The 26,116-nt window shown below is 45.0% G+C and overlaps 1 protein-coding gene across 2 annotated transcripts in view; it reads right to left on the reverse strand.

The window, feature by feature from the left end:
- Positions 1-26,116, reverse strand: part of KIF6 (kinesin family member 6) — a 442,506-nt gene that overhangs the window by 37,817 nt on the left and 378,573 nt on the right. For both annotated transcript variants that reach the window (XM_064597574.1, XM_064597573.1), the window contains exon 16: positions 7,506-7,556. In XM_064597574.1, coding sequence (XP_064453644.1) covers positions 7,506-7,556 — 51 coding nt within the window. The remainder of the gene's footprint in view (positions 1-7,505; positions 7,557-26,116) is intronic.

Below are 26,116 nucleotides of genomic sequence, written 5' to 3' on the forward strand. Positions count from 1 at the left end.
GGGACCTGGGAATCTGCCTCTGGAAATGTCTTAGAGCCGCAAAGTCTGAAGGAAGATGTGTTAAAAGCTGCAGAACCTTTTCTTCAAACAAAGGCTTCACGGCAAAAAGAGAAATAGAAGTTGCTTTGGTTGAATCAGGGTGGGCAAAAATCCTGGGGCCCTGCCGCTTGCACCCTGGCTCTCCTCCCCCTCGCCTCATGCTCCCTAAGAACACTTAGGTCCCAGAGAACCCATTCTGAAAACTACTGAGCTAGAGAATGCAGGAAGGTCCCCTCCAGTTCCATCCCAATCAGTGGTTCCTCCCCATAGCCTGGACTTCATGGTTTCACGTTCTGACTGGATCATATGAGGTGCTCAGTGAAGTCTGATAAATAAATGGATGACATCTGACCTTTTGCTTTCTCTCAAGTTTGTTATCCCCAGGAGCAGAATTCCAAAAAAGCAGTTCCAGATTCAGTCTTAAACAACAGTTTGGAGAGGCAGAGGGATGGCAGAGGCCTCGGTCTAGAGAGCAGCAGGGATGGCTCAAGAGGCCACTGAAGGAATTCTGTTCTGGAGAAGAGAGCCCCTTGGCAGACTCTAAGCTGGGACAACGCAGTAGAATAGGCAGCCTCTGGCCTCAGTGGCTCTCCCAACTCTCCTCAGGGCACCTGCTGGGGACGTGGAGCTGTCACTGCCCTATTTTCAGGGTCAGGGAGCACACACCACCCAGGGGCAATCCAAGGGTCCACGAGGCACTGCAACCACAATAGACTGTTCTTGGGGGCTTCTTTTGTTCAAAGGATTTCTGCTCCTGGGGTGGTGAGAGGGGTGGGGGAGGGGAGAGGAAGACTAGTATTCAAGAGGCTAGTATTGGGGGTGGGGGGAATCTCAGGATACCATTTGGAACCTGCCAATGTCATGCTCACGGATTTTTATTTATTAATCATTATTATTTTTATCTTCTGTAACAGTATATTAAAAAACATGCCTACACATAGAAGCAATGGAACGTTCCAGGAGGTTATGTTTTCACAGAAGTTGGGTCAAGGGATAAATGCAGAGAAAGGTGTGGTATTATCCAACATGGACAGCTTGTGTGGGGCACATCTGTGAGCTTCTCAAGGGCTGTGATCTCCCCACTTCCATCTACCATAGAACAAAAGAATGGACTGACCACCTACCCACAAGGGGCCAGGCCAGTCTTCAGGGCAAGTGATCAGTGTGCAGCAACCTGGGGCAGCATCATATCTCAGCGGGTGATGTCAGCAGCAGATTTACTCAGACAGCCAGACGTCCCAGAGGCCCTCCCTGAGTTTGGGCTGGAAGCATGTGTGCCCAGAGGAACAGTCCAGAGCAGGGCAAGTGGGCAAGGGGCTGGGGGTGGGGTGGTACAGATTATTTACTCATCAGTCAGAAATGCTGAAGAATTGGAATGACTGCTTGGGGGCTTTCTTTTCTTAAAAGGCCTCTTTGACCAAAGCTTCCTTGCTCAAAAATGTTCAGTGGCTCAACTGCCCATAAGATAAATGCTCAGATTCAAGGCTTTCAGTGAAACTGGCCCAACTCACCATTTTAGATTTTCCCTCCACTACTTCAAATAACTCCCCAAGAAAGTCCTCTCCCTCTACCCTCCACATACAAAAACACACACCCCACACAAAACATACACACACCCCACACAACCACACATACATATACACCCCACACATACCACACACATACACACACACACACACCACACCCTCCACATGACAACTATCTCCCCACTCTGTTCCGAACCTCATGGTTCGGTGTAGGCCTGTGGCCTTGGTGACAACTGCCAGGGGCCACTCCCTCTGGTAAGTTCCCAAAGCTCTCATGGCCTGTCCCTCTCACCTGACACATTTCACATACGGCTAGTGCCACGTGTCTCAAATCTGAATCACAGGCATTTGGTAGAGTTTTGACTGTGGGCAGAAAAAGAGCTTGTCCCTGATCAAATATTGCTCAAAAGAGACACTTAAGAGAGAGGCCATAGACCACATTCCTGCGGCTAGCTTCTCCTGGTTTTATTCCTGCTCTGTTGCAACCATCAGAAAGCAGAATACCTGCAGCAGATTACCTCGGCCGCTCCTATAAATGTTTTCAATGAGTTATGCTTTAATGTCAGGCCTCTTGCTTTTGTTGAGGGTCGATATAAGAATCATCTGGTGGAACAACATTTCGGTATCTTTTGTAAGACTGCTGTTGAAGACCTCGTTCACTGTGTCACTCAATGTCTTTTAATAAGAATCTGCACAATAAATTCTGGGTTGTGTTTCATTCCAGGAAGAAATTCTATTTCTGCAGATAAATTAGTTAGAATGCTTCCTGTTGTCAGAAAATGAAAACTACATAACTCTGGGTGCTTTGCGTTTTGCTTAGTGGCTAGATAAGCGAGAGTAAAATTTATTGCCACTGTGTTGTGATCGGCTCAGCTGTGGGGTCCAAAAGCACTTACTCCTTCTACTTCTTTTAAATGGACTTATTTTATGTTCAAATGTCCCATTATACTTTTGCAAGATGTGTGAGTCTGGAAGTCATCTGGGGAAGCATTGATTTGGCCTATTTATTGCCCATGCTGGGTGCGAGGGGTACAAAGATTATTCGACGCACCCAGCTTTCCAGGAGCTCACATTTCAGCGTGGAGAATACAGCTCTGAAAAATACACATTACAAAATAAGGTTGGTGCCTTCCAGAGGTGTGTGAGGCTGGAGGACAAAGCAGGCTTGGGGAGAAGGGGCCAGGCAAGGCTTCATGACAGAGGCCAAGGCTGAATCCGTTTGGGGCTACGGTGGGAAGAGGGTAGTGAATAGGATAGTATATGTAACTAAATCCAAAATTAGATAAAGAGTTACCTTTTTATGTGTATTTCCCCTTACGATGGCTAGAGTAGAAACCCTTTGAGGGCAGGCATCAGATCTCTGTCCCTCTGTGAACTCCACGATGCCCTGCACAGGGCTGAGGGTGACATGGTGTGGTGGTTACCACATGGGCTCTGGACATGCGTGTCTGTTCACATCCCTGAGCTGAGCAAAGTTAGGCAGGTTCACTTAACCCCTTTGGGATTTAACTGTAAAGTGAGGGTAACAGTAGAGAGAGCCTGAGCTCTCTCTAATAATAATATATAAGAATATATAATTATATATATAATTATATATATAATGACTATATAATAATAATATATAATAATGCCAGGCACACGCCAAGTTCTCAAGGAACATTTGCTGATCAGCCTCATCTGCATTACGGACAATGTTATACCATTCAGGGCAGCTTAGTACAATAAAGTGGGAAAACCACACGCAACTAAATGCAGCAAAGCAATTTCAACCCAACCAGCTGAATCTAGTTCAATTAATATCAGTTCCAAATGATGCCTGATTAAAAATAGCATTGTTTTCTTGTTTCCTGAAATGATATGTGGGAGTAGGCTCTCCTCTAAGACAAGAGGAACATTTGTTTGTTGATGATATTCATAGAACTGATCATTGATGTTTCTCTTAAAGGACCCAAGACTCTGGCTGTTATATTGAGGGCACACCCCGGGCCCTATGCTTCTCCTGCCCCACGTCTGTCTACCCTGGTTTCCCTGTCCACTCACTTTCTAAAGGGCCAGGTTTCCCTGGGTAGGCAGTAAATGAAGGAAGAAGCATCATCTAGATATTCAGACAGGAAGAGAAGTCTTTCTAAGAACACATACATGCACAAAACTGGTGCTTATCTGGATGGCCATGCGGTGGTGACAAATGTTGAACCACCAGCTCTCTGGGGGAAAAAAGCGCCCCAATTTATAATAAAATTTGTCAATTTCCGTGCCGTAACTAGTCCCACGAGGCTGGTTTGAAGCTGCCGGGGTGACGTCCCTGCATGTGGAGTTGGGAAGAGATGCACAGTAGTGCAACCTAAGACAGCATTTCCATGATAAAGACACAGTAGTAGCAGATAATCCCAAGAGCAGAGATAATAGTAAAACGTAGTAAATTACAGATGGTCCCCAACTTACGATGGTTCAACTGAGGATTTTTTGGCTTTCGGATGGTGCAAAAGTGATGCCCACTTAAGGGAACTCTACTTTGAATTTTGAGTTTTTATTTTTTCTCAGGCTAGCGAAAGGAAGCATGCCAGGCTTTTGTGACGCTGGGCAGTGGCAGGGGCACAGCTCCCGGGCTGCGATGTGAACAACTGATACACTCAACCGCCCTGTACCCATACAGCCACTCTGTTTTTCACTTTCAGGACAGAATTCAATCCATTACAGGAGCTACTCAACACTCTATTAAGAATGGGCTTTGGGTTAGGTGATTTTGCCCACTGTAGGCTACTGTAAGTGTTGTGAGCATGTTTAAAGTAGGCTAGGCTAAGCTAGATGTATTGTAGGTTAAGTGTATTAAATGCATTTTTGACGATATTTTCAACTGATGATGGGGTTATCAGGATGTAACCCCACTGTAAGTCAAGGAAGATCTGTAATTAGAAAGTGATAACTATTGAGTATTTGTTGCCTTTGTATTTTAATATAATTTAATAGTGAGTTTCTATAATTTTTTAAAATTTATTTGAGAGAGAGAGAAAGTGCGTGTGCAGGTGCAGGTGCAGGATGGGGGGAGGGGCAGAAGGAGAGGGAGAGAGAGAATCTTAAGCACACTCCTCGCTGAGCGCAGGGCCCTACACAGGGCTTGATCCCACGACCTTGAGATCATGACCTGAGCTGAAATCAAGAGTTGGATGCTTAACTGACTGAGCCACCCAGGCGCCTCTCTTTAATTTTTTTTTTAAGATTTTATTTATTTATTTGACAGAGAGACACAGTGAGAGAGGGAACACAAGCAGGGGGAGTGGGAGAGGGAGAAGCAGGCTTCCCGCAGAGCAGGGAACCCGATGCGGGGCTCGATCCCAGGACCCTGGGATCATGACCTGAGCTGAAGGCAGATGCTTGATGACTGAGCCAACCAGGTGCCCCTCTAATTTACTTTTTAACAACAGCTGTGTCTTACCATGGCTCTCCAAATTTCTGAAATGGTAATGGTCGCTCTTGCGATGGGTACAGAGCTGGCTCCAGCCCATCACCGGATCTACAGTGTCTTCCACATGGCATCCCTCATGTTGCCATTAAATCTTTGCTCCGCTGAGATACAAGATTGCTTTTACACACATTTTCTTAGGCATACACCCACTCATACATACACAGACATATTCTTACGCAAAATAAGTGAGAAAACCTCTCCTGCTCAGCCTTGCTCATTACCCCCTCCCCTCTTCCCCCCAGAACAACCAACCAACCTGACCTACACTTTCATGGAAACCTCAGAACATGGAGGCAAAAGAAAGAAACAATACCAGAAGGGAATACTTAAAATGGAGGGAGAGTAGACAGGAGACAAAGGAAGGAGAAAAGAGAGTGAGGAGGGCAAGAGCAGAAGTCGTCACCCCCTATTCCTCCCCTGGAAGCCCCAAGTACAGGGCATCAGGGTATACTGAGCACTAAATACACCAAGCTGCTTTGGGTCTCCCCGGAACCCTGGGTCCTAGCCCTCGGCCCCAACTCTGGCCTGAGTGGCGAGGGTGAAGGCAGGAAACGGCTCTATAAACAATGTGTTGCAATAAGGGGTTTCTCCCCATGAGAAGAACTCTGAAATGTGGTCCCCAGGGGACTTGTGAGCACTGGCTGTTCCAAAGCTCTGTCAGACAAGCTCCTGAGAAGTCTGGACTAAAAACATGGCATTTAAGCTCAAAATGGCAGCTGGGAGATGTTAACACTTCTTTTCTAATTGGGATAGTGCGCTTTTAAAATAAATAGGTATTTCAAATGCTCTTGATTAGACTTCCATCCAGAGTGTTTTCCATTTGAAGCCTGCTGATTACTTCAGGCAAAGCTGGGCCCTGTTGAACCTGACACCTGCTGTAATTCAGGAGAAGGCTCCCAGAGAGATGAGCAAGAGGAATTATGGAGAAGACATGCAGCTCTTTCCCACAGGCCCAGGACTGTCTGGGATGGGGGTGTCGGAGAGGATGGAGCATCTCTTGCCCTGAAAACCTCAGGAATTGACCAGTGTTTTCCAGTCATTTTTTCTAGTCACTCAGCCTCGTGAAGACTGGAGAATAGACCAGATGGCAGCCCTCAGCTGCAGGGCCCAGTGGCAGTCCTTAGGGATGACTCCCCACCCAGTGACCTATTTGCGAGTCCGAGGCTCACCTTGGCACAGCTGCCCCACAGAGGCCCTTGAGACCCTTCCTAGCCCAGCCCTATGGATCGGGGCCCCGGGGGGAGTCCTGGCTGCTTCTTGGAGAAGCACTCAGGAGCATCTCAGCCCTGACTCCCTGCCTGCATCTCTGGTGATGGGAGGGCAGGCCCAGCACGTTGACCTGACCTCTCAGTGCCAGGGTCCATGGAGGGAAGCTCAAGTTCTGGTCAGGGTGCCTCAGGCTTCCTCCTTCCTTGTTTCGGATGCAACCAGTGGCTATGTGATATGATCATTACTCTAACTGAAACTAAACAACCCGCCTTCCTAATAATCCAAATTATTGGGGTTCATGGGTCATCCCTATGACACTGGGGGTCTCCTCCATCTCCTCTCTAGATGTCCTGGGTGCTGGACTTCTCTGATTTCAGGTGGTTCCAGGGGCCAGGGCATCTCAAGTGGAACCCTTCATTTGAATACATGAATTGCTTATTTCATCGCCTTAAGTGCTTGGCCAGCTGGAGAGGAAACAAGGGGGTCGTGCCCCAGATACCGGCTCCACCAGGCTTTCTGGGAGCTGAACTCTCCTCCCAGGTGACTTCCTTGGGTCCCATATGAAAAGGGGGCATTTTCTGCAGCTGTCCACTGCTTAAAAGGTGCCAAGTTTCCCTTAGCATATCACTGTGTCGGTTAGTGTTTGCATTATTAATGTGTTAAGTGAGCCCATCATTGTTGGCAGTGAATGGCATGGGGGCTAAGAGCACCACGTGTGGACTCAGAGACCTGGCTTCACATCCTAGTTTCAATGATTCCTAGCCATGTAACCCTGGGCAAGTCATTAAATTGCCCTCATCCCAAAAAATGCACTTACTTCTGAGGACAGTCACAAGGCAGAAAGGAGACCAAGCACACACAGCAGTGCACAGGGGTGGTTCAGAAAACAGTCGCTGTCTTCATCACTCATGGTTGTTGTTAGGATTCATTAGTAGTAGCTCTGGAAAGCTCAGAGTAGAGCTCTGAGAAGCTGGGAACTAGGGGTGAACTTGGGTTGGGGTGTGGGGTGGAAAGGTCAGGAGATGAGGCAGCAGCTAGGAAGGTGGGGTGCCAGTCTGGACAACTGGGAGCAAGCATGCAGGATGGGGGTAACTTGTCCCAGAGAGCAGAGAGGAGGAGCATCCAGAGGAAGCTGCACTGACAGCAAACCTTGCCTTCCTTAACCTTCTTGAGGGTTCTAGATGGATTATCTGTTAGCTGGGTCTAGGTTTCCAAGACCACACAGCTTGTATTACCTTCACCTTCCTGCATCTTCACTTCGTACCCACCTAGAGCTACCTGCTGCATATGCCGCTGGGTGATTTCTTCCTTCAGGCGACCTGTCAAAGACACAAAGGAAAACCACTAGTGAGTTTCCTGCAGGCTGGAGGAAGACTTTACCTCAGAAGCAGGTTGCAAGCAAAAAAAACCCCAAAACAAAACAAAAACAAGGTAGAGGAAGGAAGATAAAAGTGGGCATAGCTTCCAAGAAGAGCCCTCCAGGCACTGGGTGGTGTTGGAAGAACAGGCTGGCTGGCATGCTGGCATCTTGGCACATCAATGTAAATACACATTTCACCTTTGGGTTTAGTTACCTTAGTCTGTCACTTGTAACCTTTGTTAGGGCCCTAGTCTCTTCAATCTATCTGTCTATTATTAATGGAAGGAGAGGCAGTATTGGATCTTATAATAATTTACAGGGCCACTTTTAAATCTACTTTTATTCTTTTAAGCTGTATGAAACTGTGTCAAGGAAAAAAATGGTTTTAGTTAAGGATAACCTTAATATGAACACAGCAGTTGATCATTTACTATGAAACATATATTATTTATTCTAGGTTGCATTAATAAAGGTATAGTGTGTAGTTGAAGGAAGGTGATGGTGGTGAACTCTGCATATGTACGCTGTAGTGGTCAGACCACAGTTGGCATTTGTTCTGGGAGTTACTCTTCATAAGGAATGTTAGTAAAATAGAAAATATTTATAGAAAATGGTGAGGGATCTAAAACCATGCCATATGAGAAATATTTGAGGTGATCTGAGATGTTTAGATGGAGAAGGAAAGACTTGGAGGGAGAAGAGGCTCAGAGATAATCACTGTCTTTAAAAATCTGAACGTTGTCGGTGTGCCTGGGTTGCTCAGTTGGTTAAGCATCTGCCTTTGACTCAGGTCATGATCCTGGGGTGCTGGGATCAAGCCCTCATCAGGCTCCCTGCTTAGCGGGGAGTTTGCTTCCCCTCTCCCTCTGCCCCCCCACCCCACTCATGCTTTCTTTCTCTCTCTCAAATAAATAAATAAAATCTTTTAAAAAAATTAAAAAAAAATCCAAACGTTGTCATTTGGATGAGAGAACAGATTTATCTTGGTCCTCTCCCTGAGGGCAGAAGTCATGTTGAATAAAGACAGACTAGGGGCTCAATAAGAGGGAAGAAACAGTTCACAATGAAGACTGTCTCAACATGGATTAAGTTGTCTCAACCTGGACTACATTTCCCGGCAGAGCAGTGAGTCCTTTCCTGACAGTGTTTGAGAAGAGGCTGGGTGATAGTCTTCGGGGTGTGAGAGCGAGAACTCCTGCCCTGGGGAGGACTTGGGGTGAAGTGACCTCCAGTGTTCCTCTATCTCTACTATACTTCCATGATTTCATGCTGGAAGGAGGGGTGAAGCACCCCACCCCCTGGCTTTGTTCATATCCAAGGGCTCAGCACACTTGTTAAAATGTCATTGCTGTCTGCATCACGTGTCCCATTCACGAGATGTGACCGGGCCCCTGGGGAGCCCGAGAGAGCCTGGGAACTTCACCGCTCCCTTGTCTAATGTATTCCTTTCTTTACATAAAGTACATTTGACACCTCAAAGGCGATAGCTGAACTGAGTTTTTGAAAGATGAGTAGACAATGAAGCAGTCACAGGAGACCCCGTCACTCACAGAAAGTTCTAGGGCATCTCTATAGAATGCTATGACTGGGAGGGATGGCAGAGGTCATTCACTTTAACGTCCCGCCCCATTCAGGAGTCCCTGCTACTTGTATGACTTGCATGTATCCAGGCTGTTCCACTGATTAAGTTGTATAAACAGTAACTCCTGATGTGATGTTGACACTTGCTTCCCTTAACTTCCAGGTTTGGACCTGGTCGGTTCTCTGGAACAGCATAGGAGAAGGATCCTCTCTCATTGGCAGTGAGGATCTGAGTATGCCATGTCTCCACCTGGACTTGTCCTCTCTGGGTTAAATGTCACCAGTTCCTTCAGCTCCTGCCAGAGCGCCAGTCTGCGCCTTGCCTTCCATGTGTCTCCACGGGAGAGGACTACGCGCAGAGAGGAAGCCAGGGATTGGGCATAAGCAGTGGGAAACCCTAATTTCAAGTGGGGAAGGGTAAGAATTTAGGGAATGTGTTGGGCGGGGGGAGAGGTGGAGAAGTGGAAATCTTGCCCAAGGGTGAGAATTGGACCAGCCTGGCACCTGTGCCTCCTTCCGGTTGAGACAGGGTGGGGACTTGCTCCTTTGGAGGACACACTGGGCTTTGCATTCCTCCTTGGGAAACCGTCTCCCAACGAGACTCCCGACAGCTTGTCTCCCTGACCATGGGCCTCCCCAACGAGAGGTCTCCTCACCTACATGCCTCCCACCCTCATGCCTCACCCCCATAGGTGTTCAGTCTCGCATGGCATGATTTCCCCTGCTCCCAGCAGAATGACAGACCGGGGTCCCTTCTCCAAACCCCGGGGAAGCAGGGTTAGATTCTCCACGGCCCCCAGCCTGGGAAGAGCTGCTCATGTAAATAAAGAGGGGAATTTGCCCCCAGGACTGCCAGTTCTATAGACTCCACAAGCAGAAATACCTACTCCCAGAACAATGAGCCATCCTGAGGGGACCGCAGGTGGGTCTTTATAATGCTCATATTGAAAGAGGTAGGTTTAATGTGTGTATGGATGTTCAGTTTGGGTGACTTGGCTAACGTTGACTACCACATGGCGATTTTTGTTTCTGAGATGTTCCCAAACAAGCATCTAAAAATAGCCTTATAGCTGATACCTAATTGCATTTTCTAACAGAGTCATTCTTCATGTGAAGATAACGGTCTCTGCAATCGGCTGGATCTTGCAGTTCCACAGGTTTTGGCAAAAGAAGTTGAGGGGGAAAGCAGAATTCACTCAGCATGCGACTTGCTGTCATTAGCATGGTGATAAATTTGCTGGTTTTGGCCTGGGTTCCTGGACACATCCCCATCCTGAGGTATGGAAAAGAGATGAAACGGAAACAGAGAACTCCGAGCCTGAGGCAGGAGATGGTCAGGGAGGGCAGCTGGGGCGTGGAGGGATGGGGGAGGCTCCACTTGTAGGTGAATGGTGGTAATTAGTAATTCTGTCTCCAGTAACTTACAATAGTGCATGCCAGAAACACCCTCTCTCCCTTTCTGATTCATTGATAGCCAGAATGGGGGTGTTAGTAGGGGGCGGAGGGTACTTGGAACCTGCAACCACCCCTGGGGAGCTCCAGTGGAGACGCATGACCTTCCTAATCGCCACATGTGGGGTGGTGTGGCATAGAGTTTTTCTGTACCAAGTAGTTCATATGACAAATATTATCATCATGCAGAAGCAACACTTATTTTTTTACAATGATAGTCTTTTGGATAAAACAATTTTCCTCAAGCTTCACATTTTATTTTGCATGCCTGGCAGTTTGGAGTTGTTCACCAAGGGAAAGCTGCTTAGCTGATCCAGAGCAGAGTGCTTCACTTTTGACCCCCGCCCCCCGGCAGAATATGGCCATCTGCAGCCTGCTTGCGCAACTTCTGTGATGCGGTGCCTTACTGAGGATGCTGACATCACGACCAGGGAGTAAATATTTCTCGCTCATGCACTGTATGTTGAGCACCATGTTAAGTGCTAGGCTAGAATATACAGACTATTTAAGAAGTCTCTTCTAGTTCAAGAAAGCTAGCCTGATACAGGGGACCGCAAACAGGGTGCTGGCATATTCTTCCTTTTAAGAGCTGGACCCATGACAGACCTTGCTCTTCCCTCATGGATGGTTTGTGTTCCTGTTGAGCCTGGGTTGGGCTCTTCAACACAGCACTTTGGGCAGCTATAACCATTCACTGGGAGTTGACCTTGAGATGAAGCAAACCTCTTTGCCATTTTGGTTAAACTAGAAGATAATTACAGACTTGTAGGTCTACAGATTTTAAGTTCAAATCCCAACTCTGCTACTTCTAGTAGGGCAGGTTACTTAACATTTCTGAGCCTCCATTTTATCCTTTGAAAAATGGGTCATAGTAAAATAACTGGGATAATATCCATTTTACCATCTCTCAAGACGTTTGGGAGGATAAGAGATAACATGTCAACGTATGTGACACACCAGACTAGTTTAAGGCATGAAGGCACTTTCAGACATATGGAAAGGATACTATATTCAGAAGATGACAGGTCTGAAGGACGAGTGGTTAAATGTCAAATCAATGGTAGACTTAAGCTTAGAGGAGGAAAGGTGGGTTATCGGCATTAGGAAAGGCATCATCACTAATGGTGAGCCTTGGGTGGATTCTGAAGGGAGCAGAGGTGTTAAGGTGAGGGTGGGGAAGACACTGCAGTCAACGATGATGGTGGGGGCAACAATGGTGGACAAGGCCAGGGTGGGGATTGGAAGGGAGGGCTTGAATGGAGCAGTAGGGCTGGGAAAGACTAGAGTCTAGGGTCCAGGGTCATTACTAAGGGCTCTGGACCCCAGTGAAAATCTGTTCTTCTATTTGACTATTACTATAGCATTTCAGTAAAATCAAATTAAAGTAAACTTCAGTAGCAGGATTGAGGTGTGGGGAGAGGCGATACACAGAATTGTATCGCCTGCTTGAGGGGCCTCTTTGAAGGGAGAGCCTAGTTAGTGGGTCTGAATTCAGAGTGTGGATTTCAGCTGTGACGTGGGATGCCAGTTTCTTTGTACTCTAACACAGAGGACTGTGATTACCGAAAGGTTAGACTCCTCAAAGACGGTTTGTAAGGCTATTTGTAAAATTAATGGGCCCAGCATTTCCAACAAACAGGAGTATGTAAATCCTTTGAAGTCTTAAGATCAGGCATATTCATCTCCTCCTTGCTAATATCTCTTTCATCAGGTTGTATCTAAACTTGTTTGGGTAATTTGAAAATCGATTGAGGCAGGACCTACCTCTTCCCACCATAGCAATGGTGAATAAAATAAAACAAGAGAATATTAAGGAGACTTTGCTAAATTAGCTTTCAAGACAGATTTCTGAAGACCTGAAGTGGGACAGAAATGAAGACTGGTCAGGGGAGCCCAAGTTTTCAGCTGGCAGGGCTCTAGGTCAGGAAGCAGGAAGGTGACTAAAAGTGCACCATGCAAGCAAGACACGGTCTGAAGCTGCAGGGTGGGGTGAGAGGCCCCTGCCACCCCACCTGTGACTGAAGGGGGACTGAGGAAAAAAAGTGCTGATAGATGTTGCCAAGGGCTATGGTTCATGTCCTACTATAAGCCCAAGGAGGAAGAAGGTTTCACACGCAGCTACTCTCAGTTGCCACACCAAGCTGCCCCCTGAGGCTCTGCCCAGATGGGCCACATCCCAATATGGCCATGGAGCAGTCACTCCATTGTCTTTCAGATGGGGGGCCTGGAGGGTCTGCCAGATAGAGAGGGATGAGCAGAAACGGACAGAGGGAAAGAGAAAGGAATAAAATGTGTTTCATTAAAAATGGACCTGGCCACAAAAATGCCAAAATGTATGACTAAACCTAATGCTAAAAAAAGATAGTAAAATTAATAGCTAGAACATGAATTCATTAGAGACGAAAGTAATTTTTTTGATAGACAGAGACATTTATTGATGCAGACTCACAAAGGGTTGAATTAGTCTTATTCTTTAGTTAACAGCACATTATTCTTGTCAGTATGGATAAAGCCCTGCATGTATGTGTGAGTGTGTGTGTGTGTGTGTGTGTTTATCCCCATGCCTTATGCCCCATCTCTACTTCCCCTTCCCTTATGCCTATACTAGGTGGCCCTTCTGATTGGTTTGATATATACTCTTTTATCACATATATTCTTACATTTCATGTTAAAGTTTTCTGTGCAATTTTTAAGCGATGAAAGAAATACTGTGCTACAGATTGCATTGTTTCCTATTTCCTTGCTAGCACTGTGTTTTTGACATCTATCCATTTTGCTGCATGTGCATCTAGTCCTCAGTTTCTAACTATTGCATACATTGCATAGTGTGTACCCCAACCTTTTACTCCCCTTCCCGGAGGGTAGGACAACTGGATAGCTTCCCACTCCCATTAACACTAGTAGCGCTGTGACGGCCATGCTGGAACATGAAGTCTTACAGGTCTGTGAGAGAAGCCCCTGCTGGGTCTCAGCAGATCTGTATTAATTTGAGGTGCTGCCTCCATAATGACTGTACCACTCTAGGCTCCCGAGACAGACTTAAAGTAAGTATGATGAGAATACTCAGAGAGATTAATGACGGCTTACATTTTCTTTAAAAGGAATAAGAAATCATAGAGCAACTAGGTATGAATAAGAATGAAACAAGAATAATAGGTGGATAGGAAAGATGCTTTGAAATGAAAAATAGAGTCATTGACACAAATAACCAAGAACAATAGAGGGAATAAGGGAATAAACCCCAGACTGGACGTATTTTTTAAAAAGATATTTATTTATTTATTTACTTAGAGCTCTAGTGGGGGGAGGGGCAGAGGGAAAGAGGGGAGAGAATCTCAAGCAGGCTCCATGCTGAGCACGGAGCCCTATGCAGGGCTCCATCTCACGACCCTGAGATCATGATCTGAGCTGAAATGAAGAGTTGGATGCTTAACAGACTGAGCCACCCAGACGCCCCTAGACTGGACATATTTTAAAGGTGAATTAGTGATTGGAAAGATAGTATGGAAAAAGTCACCCCACACCCACCTCAAACGTGGAACAGAGAGCAAGACAGAAAATGGGAAAAGGCAGTTAGAAGTCCCAGAAGGGAGACTGACAGGCTTCATTACATGTCTGACAAGAGTTCTAGAAGAAAGGGGGGGGCACCTGGGTGGCTCAGTCGGTTATGCATCTGCCTTTGGCTTAGGTCATGATCTCAGGGTCCTGGGATCTAGCCTGGAGTTGGGCTTCCCTGCTCAGTGGGGAGTCTGCTTCTCCCTCTCCCTCTGACCTCCACTTGTTCTTGCTCTCTCTCATTCAAATAAATAAATAAATGAATAAATATTAGGAAAAAAAAGATTTCTAGAAGAAAGGAAGTAGGCATGCTGAAGAAGCAGTATTGGAGAAGATGGCAGGCATGCTTTTCCAGAAAGATGTAAGCCATTGGGTTGCAAGTGCACTCTGAGCACGCAGCAGTACAAAGAAAGACAAATCCACACCTGGACATGTTGCAGTGGACAACTGCAGATCTTCAGGGAAGAAGAGCCCCTGTCCCTAGCTGCCAGGCGACCTGTAACAGAACTCCTTAGACAGCAGCCCACATCTCAGCCATAGCAATGGGTGCTGGGACAATGTAGGAAAGTAACTGTCAACCTGAATTTTATACCTAGTCCAACTTTCATTCATAAATGAGGGCACAATAAAGACATTTTCTGTCATAAGAGGACTAAGAGCATTTACCACCCACAGATTACCACTCCCCAGAAAGGGGTCAATTGAGATGTTCAGTATATGGATGTTCAGTATATGGACTCTGGAGCCAGGTGCCCTAATTTGCCGACCAGCTGGGCTACCTACTGTGCACCATTGTGCAAGCTAGTGAATGGCCCTGCACCTCAGTTTCTCATCTACGAAACAGGGTTAGTACTGGTATCTGCTGTGAGGACTGAATTAGGTCACCTATGTAACATGCTTAGAAGAATGCCTGGGATATAAGAACCATATAAGTGTAAAAAGTTATTATCATGATCAGCAAGAAGAAAAATTAACACAGAGAAATATGTAGGAAAAGGAACAGTGATGAGCATAAAAAGGAGTAAGAATACTTAACTACTGACCATAAAAACTCTGTGTGTGTGTGTGTGTGTGTATGAAAACTAAAACTTGAAGCCATAATAACAAGATAGAGATAAGATGAGGGGATGTTCAGGCTACAGCCCTGGAGGTGGGTGAGTAGAGGGTATATTTGCAATAACTACAGACATTGTTATAGTTACCTTTAAACTCTAGAAGAATAAATACATACTATAACAACCAAATCAATAGAGGATCAGAAAAAAGGCAGCGGGGAGGACTGCAGGGAAATAATGTCAAAATTTTAATAATTCAGTAGAGCAGGAAAGGAGAAAAAGGAAGCAAAGAAGACAGTGGGGAAAAAGGGGCGTAAATGATCCTGTGTTTGATCAAACAATGACAAGAGCCTTATATACGTGTGTATAAAACTATGTGTGTGCATGGCACACACACACATCTATACGGCCATATGAACATGGAGGTAATTTTATTTTTAATTAATTAATTCATTAATTAATTTTTAAGAGAGAGTGCACAAGGTGGGGGTTGAGGCAGAGGGAGAGAGTGAATCTTAAGCAGGCTCCACACTCAGCGTGGAGCCTGCTCGGGGCTCGATCTCACGATCCTGAGATCATGACCTGAGCCGAAATCAAGAGTCAGGTGCTCAGTGGGACACTTAGCCTACCGAGGCACCCAGGCCCCCCTGAGCATGGAGTATTGTGACTGGATCCCCATAAAGCTATTACGATGAGTTAACTGAGGGTGGAGGATGAATTGGGTCGGAGAGATAGAAACCAAGCGAGATAAAAAAAAAATGGTACAAATGATTTATGATTTATGTAGAAGTCTATTTATGTATATTTATAGAAAGAAGTTAAAATTTAAAAACCACTGCAATTTGCTTCTTTGAGAGGGAATGGGATGTTCCTACAGCATGCTGACAATTGTGCTTGGGTACCGGCCACACAGTGACAATCATCTGTCCTGTGTGTCGACTGAAAATGGCCACGGTCTGAGTCCCATTGCCAGGGCTGGGGGCGATGAGGAGTTCCAGCTTATTGTAAGAACTCTGTTAGTGCTCAGGACCATGTGCAAGGAAGGAGAGGGTGAGAGGTGGAGGGTCAGAGGAAGCCCAGAATAGTGGCAGCAACCCAAGGGATTTCCACCAGCTTGGGCTGGGGGAGGCCCCTGAGAAAACTTCAGCCCTCTCTGGGAGAGGGAGGATGGGTCCTTTCATGGATTCCCCAAAGAGAAAGGTTCAGTGACAGGACACTGAGTGGGAGACCAAGAATGGTCTAAATGTCGGGCAAATGTTTTTAAGCCTTCTCATTCCAACATGACATTTCAATTCTCCAGATTTCAAGACTTTTCTTCCACTTGGTAACATTATTAAGTCACAGAGGGAAAAAAAAAAAGCAGCTCATTCTTAATATCAATAATTTCAAGAAAAACACATTGTAACTTGCCTTGATTTTCCCCCACCGGGATTTTCTCAAGAGCACCCATCACCTTGGCCCTATCTTGCAGAGGAGGATGTGCCCCATAATTGATGAGGATTTCAGCTCAGGATGAAAACACCAGACAGCAGTCTGGGCTTCAAGACAGCGCCTTTCTTATCATCAGGACAGTACATGATGATCACATTTTGGGAGAATGCTCTCATTTATAAAAAATGACCAAATTATACCATGTCTGGGAGACCTGATTCTTTTCCTGTGGGATATTCATTCTGGTTACCCAGGTAATCATAATAATCATATGAGATTAGCACATTCTATCTGAAGCTTAGGCATTTGGCTATTGTATCCACTTAATTAAGCTAAGGAGCTTATTGATATCACTATTCCAGTATGTGATAATATTCCATAAACATACTCAGAGAATTAAGTAAATAAGCACATTTGTTAAAAGCTCAAATAAATGTGCAAGTAGGTAAGCAGAAGGAAAATTTTTCAGCTCAGCAACCAGCATGAATTGTTAAGTACTAAACATCTCAGGGAGCTGAGGGCTCATGATTGTGTTGGCTTCCATTCAAAAGATATTACTTTAGATGCTTGGAAGTTTTTATCTCAGCAAGGGAAGGATCTAACCAGCTCTCAAGACCTGCCCTGGAGGCGTAGCTATAGATCACAATCCTTCTTTCCATTTGAAGATGTGGCTCTGGTTGCCAAGGCTGCTGCTATCTGGGGCAAGGGGAGGGTCCATGTAGCATGGCCTCTGACTTCCATCCCGAAGCTACAGAGGTAGCCCACGGGACATGCCCAGGGGGTACCTGGGCACATTCAAGCCTCCTCTGCTCCACTGTGGGTGGGGCAGGTATTTCCTACTTCTTCCCAGTGCCCCCAGCTCACACGGGAGGCTAGTTTGTATAAGCTCCTCATTAACTGTGGATGTAGGGAGCAGGGCTCGTTTAGGGATATAAAGTAAACCCCAGGCACTAAGGTGTTTGATTTGGCAAGCATATTTAGTTTTTAGATAAATTAAAACATGAAAACTTTTTTTTTTTTTTACAAATGTGGGACCCCACATACTAAACCTATGCCTTCTGATCATTACTCACCCTCAAATTCACTATTACTTTCATTAGTAACCAGGTTTTTCATATTCCTTTATATAGTCAAAGATGACTGATTTCTGTAATTGGAAGTAAACGACTTTTTTTTTTAAGATTTTTATTTATTTATTTGCAAGAGAGAGAATGAGAGACAGAGAGCATGAGAGGGAGGAGGGTCAGAGGGAGAAGCAGACTCCCTGCTGAGCAGGGAGCCCGATGCGGGACTCGATCCCGGGACTCCAGGATCATGACCTGAGCCGAAGGCAGTCGCTTAATCAACTGAGCCACCCAGGCGCCCCAGTAAATGACTTTTTAATAAGCTTGCTTGAAATGCTGGTGGTAATAGTCATGGTTTCAGAGCCTGGGATGATTCCTACCCTCATCCTTTTGTTTTTCTTCCAGAAAATAGCACCAGAGCTCTTCCTCTTTTTGTTTCTGTTATGGCTAAATATTCTCAAAGAAGTGAGGGGAAGAAAGAGAGAGGCAGAGACTCGCCCACCATTTTGCAGAGGATGCCTTACAGAAAGGACATGGTTCAGGGAGAATATATTTTCCCCTCCTTGAACTTGAGCTCTGCCTACATGAGATGCCAGTGTGCATGGCCCTATTTCTGTAGGGATTTCTATCCCAGCTGCACATTTGGGGGATAAGTGGAGAAGAAGGAAACCGAGGGAGTTAGGACCAGAGAAAGGAAGAAAGCAGACAGCAAAACTGGAAGGGAGGTTTTTGCAGTGAAGCTTTGGGAGAGATGAAGGAAGTTGAAGGGGGAAGTCCACCCAACCTGAGAATTGCCTTCTTCACTCATCAGAAGGGGCGAGGAGGGGGGGCTAGGGAGTTGGAATGTGTGTAAGCAGGATCAGTAGCACAGGTTTTGGTGCTGTGTCTCTGGGGAGTCACTGCTCCAAGTGATAAAGGCAGGCAGGGAACACTCGGAAGAAAAACAGACACGGAGAAGGAATTGCCATAATACGCAAAGATAAAAATAACTTACAAGCTTCATGTTGAAACTTCTGGGGATAGAGATCCTGAAAAAATGTCAGCGTATTAAGGAATGATAAGTGGAAGTTAAATATACACAACCCATAATGACAAGTTGAAGATAAATTAGATGCTATTATATGTTCTTTAGTGTCTTGGCTTTAGTGTTTTGTTTTGGTGAATATACTAATATTTGTAGGGTCTTTCATAAGTTTGCTTGCAAACTCCATCTTGTTTTTCATATAAAGGCTTACTCCTTAATTATGGCTTTTCTTATCACAGGGATGTTCCGAACCCTCATGGCTAGGGATGGATGGACACTGCACTCTAAAAATCAGAGGACAGGACAGTGTATATCCCAGGGTCCAACAATTGTTGAGAACTTTCATTTCAGCAGAAGCTGTTTTCTGTTCAGCTCATGGAGTGTATTGGTCATTAGCTGCCCCAGGGGACTAAGAGGGGCCAGGACAGCAGACCTTCACATTCTTTGAACTTGGGGAGGTTAAAATTTTCAGAATTAGGAGCAGCTTCTGCCTCCTATGGGAGAGTCTAGATATCATCTTCAAAGCAAACAGTGCTGTTTGAGATAATCTAATCATTTAATGCACCATTCGAGGTCCCTATATATAAGGCTAAGCTCCACTATTCTTGGGGAAGCTCTAAAAAATGAGATAACCCAAATGCAGGTGTTTCAGGGTAAGAGTTAGGTGCTCTATGTTCAGAAATACACTGGATGTGTGTTTCTTTAGCAGAATTATGTGTCCACACAGCTAGAGAATTTTTTCCCCCCTAAATCTCAATGTAGATTGTCATATGCCTTAAAAGTACTGTTTGTGCTTAGACTGTGTGATGGCTAATTTTATGGGTCAACTTGGCTGAGGTATGGTGTCCAGATGTTTGGTCAAACACCAGTGTAGATGTTGCTTTTAGATGTGATTAACATTTATATCAGCAGAGTTTGAGTAAAGCCGACTACTCTCCATAATGTGGATGGGCCTCATCCAAGCTTTAAGAGAAAAAAGACCGAGGTTCTCTGAGGAAGAAGTAATTCCAGAATGCCTTGGGACTTCACTTGCAAATGAATGACATCTCTCATTTAGGTGCCGAATAGTGATCATAAGAACAGGGAAAAGACATGACTGGTATTTAGTGAGCAGAATCTGGTCCTGTGCAGTAAAGACCTGCCCTTCTCAACAGGCCAATGGCACTCCCATTGAGAAATGTATGGTGAGGAGCTGGTCACTGGGTGCAGCCCAGTGGGACTAGCCCCTTGTTTTGTCCTTTAAGACTGAATAGCCCAGAAGTGGGGAAAACAAAGTGCCATGAACTATTTGTCAGGACTCTGAGTCCAGACAATGACCTAGAGAAAGTGATAAAGAGGCAGTTGGGCCTGGAGGCCAAAGCAGGCTGCTCCTTGGAATGCCTGATGGAGGCCCAGAGCCACTGGGTGATGGCCCTCCAAGAGCCCCACTTCCAGAAGGAGCTGTTAGCGCCCAAGCCTCTGGTAAGGTCTTATAAAAGTCTGCCTGGCCTAGTCAAATGTGGTGGCCAGGGAAGCAGTGTCCCTGGGGCTGGAGCAGTGGCCTGCAGCAATGCCACCATCAGAGGACAGCAAGCCCAGCATATGGCAGCCCCTGCAGCATGTGGAAAGATGAGGAAGCCAGGGAAGATGAAGGATCCTGGGCATGTACTGCAGAGCATTAGAGAGGCTGTCCTTGGAGACCCTTTCAGGATCAGTCTGGGGACTTGTTTTCAGAGGAGTGCACTAATTTTTAGCAGGAAAGCCAGTAGAGACTTCAGCCAATATAATTTGGGAATAAAAAGGAGACATAGCCCTGTTGGGCTGTCACCAGCTGGTGAGGCCAGGGGTACACGAGACTCACTGGGAGGGGCATCCTCTGATGCTGTCCCCTCCAGGAATGAGAATGGAAGGCGTATAAGGGCAGGCGAGAGGTAAGAAGGCTATGCGGAAAGGACAGCATCTTTCAAATATGGCCTGGATGATTCCATTCCTAACCGGTGCCAAACCGAACTCCCAAACTGCTGAAGAAATGAGATCTGGTTAAATTTGTTCTTTTTTGCCCTCCTTAAAAATATCAGAAGCTAATATTTTGCAGACGGCTTTATGCGGGCCATGCTGGCCGGCCAGGCCTCGTGGGGTCCAAAACAAACACACCTGATCTGCATTTGGTCAGCATCGGGAGGCCCAAGGAGGCCAAGGAATTAACAGAGGAATCCAAGGATTGTTCTTATCCCGGAAGGCCTCAACTTGAAATAGCTCTTGCTCTGGAGGACTTGTATGAGTGTATGGCAAGGAACGGGGGCAGGACTGTGGGGGAGAAGCTTGTGAATCCATTCAGGTTCATGCAAAATGATTTTGATGCTGATCTGTCATTGGAAACAGATCTGACTCCTTCTTCATGGGGATAAATATTTATGATCTTTTCATTGTCCAGGGTGTCAATGAAGGGTGAATATGGGTGACAAATGCAATTTTTGGTGAGAACTTCGTTCTGGGCCTGAGGACACTGTCTGTTACAGACAATATGTTTGAGGTAATAATTTTTTATTTCCTAGAATCACAGAAATCTGTTTTCCGTGGGATTACATGTTAGCAGACTAATGTGAATGATTCTCTGTGGGTTGTTATTTTAACAATGAAGGGGGGGGGTTTAGTGGAATTGGTGATTTTTACCTGGATCTCAGGAACTTGCCAACTCTGCCAATACAACAGATGAATGATGGGTGAGTTAAGATCTTGCATGTATAGCAAGAAAGAGTGAAGCATCTGGCTGGCAAACAGGCACCCTGATTTCCTAATAGTGTGACAATATGAAGCTCTCAAGGAGGGCCTGAGGCCTTCCTGCAGTTTCCCAATCCACTTCAGTGCTCCTCGATCCAGCCTGCATAACCCTTCTCACAGTTTTCTCTGTCTTTCTTTGACCACTGGAGTCATGGAGAGCCCCTATCTTAATGTGGTATCTTCCAGGAGCAGACCCCAGGACAAGTAGCTTATTTGGGAAGTGAGCCCTGGACAAATGGATAAGAAAGAGGGGAAGTGAGATGGGGAGGGAGAGAGGTCAGTGAAGGGAGCAATAGGAGCCTAGCTGCCGACTGTGGGCCATGCAGCTCAATCGCACTGGGCGCCTCTGGGGGACAGTATAGGACCCACATCTCCAAGTTGTCCCTCCTGGGGGTGAGGGAGGTGGGGTGTATATGTACCAACTTCCACCAGACATTGGTTGAGGCCTCCTGAGGGGGGCAGGGTGGGGGAGGTGTTAATTCCCTGGCAGTAGCCTGCTCTAGATGGCCAGGGAATGCTCTCAGGAAGACTGGAAGGTGCTAGCAGATGAGGCCATGCCAGCGTATACACATGGCACGCAAGGGGATAAGGGTGAGGCTCTGATCGCATCTGCTCTAGCCTTTATGTCTTGGTCTTCATCCTCCTTGTCTGAGAAAGACCAGTACCTCCTACCGTCCATGCAGTCTCTTACTAACAGAGCTAATTCTCTGGCAACCAAGCCAACCAACCAAGAGAGTGAGAGAGAGAAGAAATGAAATATTCCAGCCAGTCCATTGCCTGATTTCTTATAGGCCTGGCTAGTATTTTGGGGGCCAGGTTTATTTTCTGACCTAGCAGATAGGAATGCCTCTAACTAGTTTTCTAATAGATTGTCCAGCCCCTTGGCTCCCATTCTGCACACTGGGGGAGACTACTATCTCTCTTGCTGTCTCTGTTTCCCTTTTGGGGTTACACCTTGGAAATGAAGCTCTGACAACAGAAGCTCCTTCATGCTTTTGCTGGGAGACCAGCTTTCGCTTGGTGCAGGGGAAGGAAGGCAGTGATGTGCCACTATGATGGTAGATGCCACTTTGACCAACCCTGGCAGAGGTGGACACCATCTGGGGGCATGAAGGACTCAAGCCATTTCAAGGACTCATCTTAGAACGATGCAAACAATGCATCCTCCTCGGCCTGGATCCCTGGGCCTGTTTTGCTCACTCCATGCTATGCCTGGTAGAAGCTGGCAGCTATTTAGGAAGTCAGGGAAAGGCATCCCTGGCCGCGGGGTGGGGGTTGGTGGGGGGGCCGACTTGATGAAATACTGCTCTGTGGGGAGAGACTAAGAAATAAGGGCTGTCGTTAAGTGGGACTGAGATAAAAAAAAAAAAAAATCTCCTGAGGTTTGTTTAAGAAACACACAGAATTTGCTGGGTTGAGTATAGTAGGGGAAATTGTATTATCGATGATTATCCCTGATAAAATATCTCCAAATCTTTTACAGGACACTGATTTGTGGTGACCTGTTATTCCGCCAGCAACAGGTGGAGAAGCCCTCAGTGTGTGGTGTATTAGGGGGCTCTACACAATGTCCACAGGGCTCAACCCTAGGAGTCTTCTTTGTCCTACTTCTCAACCAGCTTATAAGTCCCCAGAGGCTGGGGCTCTTGGGATTTGTGTGCCCCCCCCCCAACATGGCCTTGAACTTAAGAGATGCACAATAATTGTCAAGTAAATCAGTCACAGGACCTAGAGTTTCCACGATATTCCTGATCATAGAAGCCCTCAATTGCCTACTCTTTTGTTTCTAATGCCAAACTGCCTAGCCTCAGGAAAAACTGTGGTAAAGGATCTTACTGTGTTCAGCCTGAATGATTCACCACACATATATCCTCAACCCACACACAGTCGCCTGAGCACCCTTTCTCTAGAAATTAAAAAAAATTCTGTTCTCTACATAAGATTCATTTCAAGATTATAGCTGAGGTGCGTTGTTTGATATGGCCTCCTGTCTTCTTTCTTTGGTGGACTGATAAGTTTTATTTTTATATTAAATTAACATACAGTAAATTTGACTCGGGTGTGTGTGTGTATGTGTGTGCGCGTGCGTGTGTGTGTGCGTGTGCATACTCCTGGGCAGTTCTGAGATTTAACACGTATATAGATTTGTATAACCACTATCTCCCAAATTCTATTATGCTCCAAAGCCCCGTCTTCCTGCCCTGTTGGGAGTCACGCCCTCCCCCCACCCCTGCTCACCATCACTATAGTGTTGTCTTTCTCAGAATGTCCTATAAATGGAATCAGAGATTGTACAGCTTTATGAGGCTGGCTTCTTTTACCTGGCCTGATGTCTCTGAGGTCAACAAATGATAACATAAATTATTATTTCTCTAGGCTAAATATTGGGTTTATGATATGTCTATGTTTAACTTTATAAGAAACTGCCAATTATTTTCCGAAGCGTCTGTACCATTTTGCATCCTCACCAGCAATATATGGGTTCTGGTTGCTCCGCATCTTTGCTAGCATTTGGTATTGTCAGTTTAGAAAAATAATTTTTTTAAAGCTATTTTAATAGGGGGTGTAGAGATAACTCAGCATTGTTTAAATTACATTTCTCTAATGACCAATGATGTGGAACATCTTTGCATGTGCTCATTCACCATCCATCCATCCTTTTGAGCGAAGCATCTGTTTACCAGACACTTGGACCCCCCATGACCCCTTCTTTTTTTTAGTGAGCTGTGGGGCACCTGTGTGGCTCAGTTGGTTAAGTGTCAGCCTCTTGACTTCAGCTCAGGTCATGATCTCAGGGTGGTGAGATCGAGCCCAGCATCAGGCTCTGCACTCAGCGGGGAGCCTGCTCCTCTCTCTCTCTCCCTCTGCCCCTGCCCCCATTCTTTCTTTCTCAAACAAATAAATAAATCTCTAAAAATTTACTTGTTTCTCAAATTCCTCCTATCAGTGAGATCATATGATACTTGTCTTTCTCTGATTGACTTATGTCGCTTAGCATAAAAAAGGGTACTTTTTTTATTACTTCTAGGAAGTTCCATCCACGTCTTTGCAAATGGCAAGATTTCATTTTTTTGATGGCGGCATAATATTCCATTGTATGTATATATCACATCTTTATCCATTCATGCTGGAGTGGAGGGGATTGGGAAGGATGGGGTGGCTGGGTGATGGACACTGGGGAGGGTATGTGCTATGGTGAGCGCTGTGAATTGTGTAAGACTAATGAATCACAGACCTGTACCTCTGAAACAAATAATACATTATATGTTAATAAAAAAATTTACTTGTTTTCCAAGTATGAAATTTGGAGAGTAGAATTTACTTCTACCCATACTCCTTTATTACTTCCAATCTTGTAGGTTCTTGGAATTATCTAAATAGACAAATATGTCACGTGTGAATAGGGACAAGAAACTGTGACTACAGTTTCATTATTTCTTTTCAAATTTTATGCCTTTTTAATATTTTTCTTGTTTAATTGCACTGGCTAGAACTTTTGGTATTGTGTTAAATAGAAGTAATAAGAGTTAACGATCTCAATTGTTGCCAAATTTATATATTATATTCTGAATATAGGTCCTTTGTCAGATATGGTATTTGAAAATATTTTCTTCCAGTCTGTCACTTGTCTTTTCATTCTCTCAACAGCATCTTTCATGGAGCAAAAGTTTTAATGATGATAAATGCAATTTATCACTTTTTTTCCTTTTGTGGACTGTGCTTTTGGTATGATATCAAGAACCCTAGTCATGAAGAGCTTCTCTAATATTTTCTTCCAAAATTTTATTGTTTTACATTTTACATTTGCATCTCTAATCTATTTTGGCTTAATTTTTGTATGTGGTATAAGAATAGGTTTTTGTTTTGCATATGGATGTCCAATTGTCAAAAAGGTGATTCTTCCCTCTTGCACTGGCACCTTTATTGAAAATCAATGGACCTTCAACATATGGGTCAGTTTTTATACTTTCTAACCTGTTCCATTGATCTGCATGTCAATTTTTTTGACAATGTCAAAATTGTCTTGATTACAGCAGCTTCTAGTAAGTCTCAAAGTTGGGTGGTGCCAGTCTTCCAGCATTATTCCTTTATAAGATTGTTCTGACTATTCTAATTCCATTGCCTTTTCACATAAATATTAGAATCACCTTCTCTGTAACTACAAACAGTTTGCTCAGATTTGATCAGAATTGTATTAAATCTAAAGATCAGTTAAGGAGAACTGACATCTTTTCTATATTGACTTTTCTAATTTATGAACACAGCATGTCTCCATTTACTTAGGTCTTTTTGATTCCTTTCATTAGAGTTTGGCAGCTTTCCTTCCATATGTTTTGCTAGTTTTATACCTATTTCTTTAATTTTTAACCTCTCTAATTATGTATTAATTAATATGTATGTTATATAACTATATATTTTAAGGTATGAAGTGATAAATATTTAGTTTTGGTTGTCAATTATTCATGATTAGTGTATAGAGTATGATTAACTTTTGTGCATAGATTTTGTATCCTGCAACCTTGCTAAACTCCTTTATTACTTCTACCCATACTCCTTTATTACTTCCAGTCTTGTAGGTTCTTGGAATTATCTAATT

This window comes from Mirounga angustirostris, unplaced genomic scaffold, assembly GCF_029215605.1.
Source record: "Mirounga angustirostris isolate CCGP_5_RB_7025 unplaced genomic scaffold, mMirAng1.0.hap1 SCAF_8, whole genome shotgun sequence".
NCBI classification, from domain to species: Eukaryota; Metazoa; Chordata; class Mammalia; order Carnivora; family Phocidae; genus Mirounga; species Mirounga angustirostris.